Source organism: Cyphomyrmex costatus, unplaced genomic scaffold (assembly GCF_001594065.2).
Source record: "Cyphomyrmex costatus isolate MS0001 unplaced genomic scaffold, Ccosl1.0 scaffold1061, whole genome shotgun sequence".
Lineage (NCBI taxonomy): Eukaryota > Metazoa > Arthropoda > Insecta > Hymenoptera > Formicidae > Cyphomyrmex > Cyphomyrmex costatus.
In genome coordinates this window covers 18,209-22,727 of record NW_017275021.1, presented here as the reverse complement: position 1 = coordinate 22,727, position 4,519 = coordinate 18,209, and the positions used below count along the sequence as shown (strand labels likewise).

General features: G+C 29.9%; 1 protein-coding gene across 1 annotated transcript; it reads right to left on the bottom strand.

Annotated features, from left to right (window-relative positions):
- Positions 1–685: 685 nt before the first annotated feature.
- On the bottom strand, positions 686–3,837 carry LOC108775393 (uncharacterized). Its single transcript, XM_018541744.1, has 5 exons — positions 3,824–3,837; positions 3,202–3,243; positions 2,159–2,348; positions 1,904–2,075; positions 686–830 (listed from the first exon to the last, which is right to left on the bottom strand). Exons 3-5 carry the CDS (start codon positions 2,298–2,300, stop codon positions 686–688), a joined length of 459 nt encoding a protein of 152 aa, XP_018397246.1. The 5' UTR covers positions 2,301–2,348; positions 3,202–3,243; positions 3,824–3,837.
- Between the last annotated feature and the right edge of the window lie 682 nt (positions 3,838–4,519).

Sequence of the window (4,519 nt, the reverse complement as noted above, 5' to 3'; positions counted from 1 at the left end):
GTGGAGGTCCGGTGGGCCGATGATGGTGAAGGTGCGAGTGAAAGGTGAGAGAGGAAGTCAAAAAGTTGTAATAACGAAAAAGAGTGAATTACAGTGGAAGAGAGGGGTGGCGGGGGTTGTTGGTGGAGGGAGGGGGAGAGGCGAGTGGAGGAGGTCCGGTGGGCCAAAGATGGTGGAGGTGCGAGTGAAAGGTGAGAGAGGATGTTGAAAAGTTTAAAAATGCGGACAGAGAAGAAGAAGAAGAAGGAAGAGAAAGAGACGTTTCTTAATTTTTCATTAAAATCACCACTTTTTGACCGCTTATATCTCCAGAACGGCTTGACCGATTTAAAATTTTTTTGGCTCAAATTACTCGTGGCGATGCCGCCTTTCAGGACATATGACGTTCGATTCAAAATTTTTTATATTTTAATAGTTATGCACCTCCCAAAAATGGACTTTGGTGGCTCGGGATAAGAGACTTGTAGCGTTCACAGTTTTTTTGAACATGGCCGGAGACGCTACCGCGTCTCCTGATATATATATATAAAATTAAATAACGTAATAATTTTCTTTAATAATCTGCAGTTTGGTACACTCTGTACGTGAAAGTAATTATAAAAATAATAGACAAGAATAATAGATTTAAAAAGATCAAACGGTAAATTTTACTGTCATGTCTATTATTCTTTTTATGTCTGTTAAATCATATGTTTGATAAATCATTATTATCTTCGATTGATACAGATAAAATATCATGAGATTTATCGTTTTCTTTTTCAGCAATTGATGACGTTGTAGATATAAATGTAGAAGCTGGAAGTACATCTGTTTCCGTCTCCTTCCTTTGTCTAAAATAATATTAATAAAAAAATATTATTAAAAGATATTCTCAATTATATTATGAAAAAAGTAACTAAAATTGCCTTACTTAATGCTTATTGCAACGCTTATGAGTATATTATTTCATGCTTGTTACAATTTGCTTATCAAGTAACAAGGATTAACGATGCTCTTAAGTTGCGATCATTAAAGACAACACATATTAAATAATTACAAAACCAAAGAATTATAAAATAAATGTATATATTCAGTTTTATAACGTCTTTTTGATAACGTCATTGTCCGATACTTTACAATATGATATCACAACATAAGGTTTTTTCTTTTTTTTAACAATAAATTCTTTTTTCGGAATTAGGTTGTCAACTAAATATTCAACCTCCAGTCTGGGAGTAAAAACATATCTAATGATAGTAATGATATAGAAGACCATTTAATACCATTTATAACCGGATCTGAATGACGCTGGTGATCATATTAATATATCATTTATAATGGGCGGTAGCAGTAGTGGATTAAGAAGTAGGCGCAGAAATCGACCAATGATATGCATCGTCTACAATACACGAAGTAAGAAGAGTAAGAAATTGACCAATAACAATTGATTATTCTTCTCACATTCGACTGTGATGGGTCAATTTCTTACTCTTACTTCTTACTCCATGTATTGTAGATGATGCAATAGTTAATTATCCTCCTCATATTTGATTATGATTTGTTGATTTCTATGCCTATTCCTTAATCCACTACTGCTACTGTCCATTGTAGACGATGCATAAAGCCTGTTCTACAATAGGTCGCAAACTGTAAGCCGTAAAAAATTAACCAATCATTATCGATTATTCTTTTCATATTGAGCTATGATTGGCTCATTCCTTTTGATTTACGATTCTATTGTAGAATAGGCATAAGATCTCTTAATCACTAGGTTATTTTTGATTTCATAAACGCGAAAAATCGCGTTTGGATGGGATTGGGCTCGGGTCTACAGATCGCGAGTCAATCGCACTGAGCGGTGACGCCACTCAACCTTAAAAATAAATGTAATTATTACATACAAAATCTATAGTCAATAACTAACCTCTTCGATATATTATCCTTATTTTTGTCTTTCTGTAAGCGTTTATGGGAGGTCGTACCTCTTGCTTCTGCAAGATCTAGTGCTCGGTCAGACAGATAAGCTGGTAATGACTTCACTTTCTTTTCAATGTCACCTTCATATTTTTTTTGTTTTAATCGTTCTCTGTATAAAGCTACAAAATATAAAAAAATAAAATATAAACATAAAATACATACAGTATAAAGAACGTTACAGCTTTATAACGATGAAACTCACTTTGAGCTAATACCAAAAAAGTAAGAGGAAATTTTTGTAGCTCTGACTTTCTTGGGTAAACCCTCATTAATTTTGCATTTTCGCCAAACACTCCAATAAGGAGAGCTATGGCCCAGTCACAATCATTTTTTGCTATGTCCATTGCATGAAAGTTTGCTCGTGAACAATAAATACCATTTCCAAGATGTACCTAAATTCCCAGTATGATTGTTCTTATTATAAAAATTGATTAATGACACAAAAATAAGAAAATATAATAGCAAAATGCACTACTTGATAAAAAAAATAGGAAACATTGTATAAGTTCTGAATAAAATATATAAAATCTGTAGATTTTTTTTAGAAATTCTCATAAATTTAAAATACAAAATTTTTTTACGTTATTATGAGATATTATGAAAATTGTAGTCAAAGGCATTTCAAAGAGATGAGAAATATGCATGGTATACTTTCTCATTAATTTTTAAAGATACATCACTGTCCATGCTGCTACTTCCAGAGTATGTTTTTTCTTTAAATAATTAGTAAATTTTAATATTTAACTTAATGTATTAGTATATAATTGATAATGTATTAACATACATATTTACAATAAATGATGTATTAATATATTTACAATAAATGTTTCCATAAATTTATAATATTTATAGTGGATATATTTATAGTTTTTTTTTATTTATATAAGATCCTGTTATGTGTAGAATCTTAAGATGTCACAAACCAATTAATCAGAGTCATAATTTTAAAACATTTCTAAAAAATGATCTTAAAATAAGAATAAAGTATGTGTATGTAAAGGTTATATATGTTACGTATTTGTATAATAGCATGACAAATGATACTGATTTAATAGCTATTGCAATAATGCAATATTTATACTATATACCTAGCAATATTATAAATAACAAAAATATAATATAATATAAACTATTGCAAGTGTAAAGATTGTTAGTTATAACTTTTATAAACAGAAAATCTTTATGAAATTAATTTTAAAGCAAAGATGCTTTCTCTATTTTATTAAATGTAATAAATCTACTCACCTAATAGTATTTTAGAATTGTTGGGCAATTTATATAACCAACCTATAACATATTTAGCATTATTTAAAGTTCTGAAATAATAAAATTTACTTGATATTTCCTCCATTTTAAGAGTATTTTCAGTCGATTGTAACAAAACTTGTGCTATTTTTTCTTCTAGAATTTTTCCTTTTTCATTAATTTTCTCTTTTATTTTTATTACGCATTCATCTAATAAATTTTTTAGCTGTGGTACAGTTAAACTTATAGATTGGTCATTATCGGCATCTCTTGTTGTCAGTCTAGATGTATTATTATTGATGCTACTTGATGAATTTTTTGATGTATTTTCAATATTATAATTGTGTAAAAACTTTTTATACTCTTCATTTACTGTTTTTTTTTTAGATTGCTTTTGTATCTATACATACAATTTATATATATATATTTTTAAAAATATACCAAATGTGCGATTAAGTATTGATGTCTACGATGCTAGAAGAATTCACCAGTTGTATTGGTTAATTAATCAAATTGTGATTTGTTAATTTTTTCCTTTATCGAGATCTCGATCAAGGCGATTTCTAACATTATAAACACGGTTGAGATTTAAAATTGTTCAAAAATTTGAAGTTCTACTTACAGCTTTTTCTCGGCATGCTAAAATAGAAGAATGCGTTGTTTCGTCTTGTTTTTCTGCTTCATCCTGAGAAGTGTTATTAGGTTCATCATTTATATCTGAGGGCCACATAGGCCAACTAATTCTTTTTGTATTATTATTTAATTCTTGAAGATTTCCTATAATATAAAAAGACATCACGCTACATTTATGTAAGTTTACACAAATATCGAAAATTTTTCATAGCATTTTTTATGTAAATAATTTGTTTGAAAAACGATTATGTAGATCCTTACCTGCAAGTCTGCCAATAAAGGCATAGTATCGTTGTTCCTTCCCTTCTACATCATTCATAGCTGTTTTCACAGAGTACAGACAATTGAAACTAAAATCTTTGTAGTTTTTAGGAGCAAAATGATTACCCTCTCGAGTTTTTATTTTACGTATAGACACATTCTCAACGTCACCATTAAAATATTTAACTGTTGCATACCATTGTTTATATGCCGAAGCCATCTTTTAATAAAATGTAAACTACAATTGTAATAAAAACAGCTTAATTCTCTTGTATTCTAAATGCAAATTCTTCTCACTAATAACGATAATAAAAGAGATTCTTCCCGCCACTCGAAGCACACAGCAGCACGATGTACACAATACATACGACTAGAGGCCTAGAAAACAGAGATGCGACATTGCGTCGGTTGGGTTAGGTAACCA

What these genes read in the sequence shown, in the direction of transcription:
- LOC108775393 (XM_018541744.1), bottom strand. Translation starts at nt 2,300, where the DNA reads ATGGACATAGCAAAAAATGATTGTGACTGGGCCATAGCTCTCCTTATT. An exon ending in TTTTTTGGTATTAGCTCAAA is followed by an intron (nt 2,076 to 2,158) that starts GTGAGTTTCATC and finishes TATATTTTGTAG; the next exon opens with CTTTATACAGAGAACGATTA. An exon ending in AAGGATAATATATCGAAGAG is followed by an intron (nt 831 to 1,903) that starts GTTAGTTATTGA and finishes ATATTATTTTAG; the next exon opens with ACAAAGGAAGGAGACGGAAA.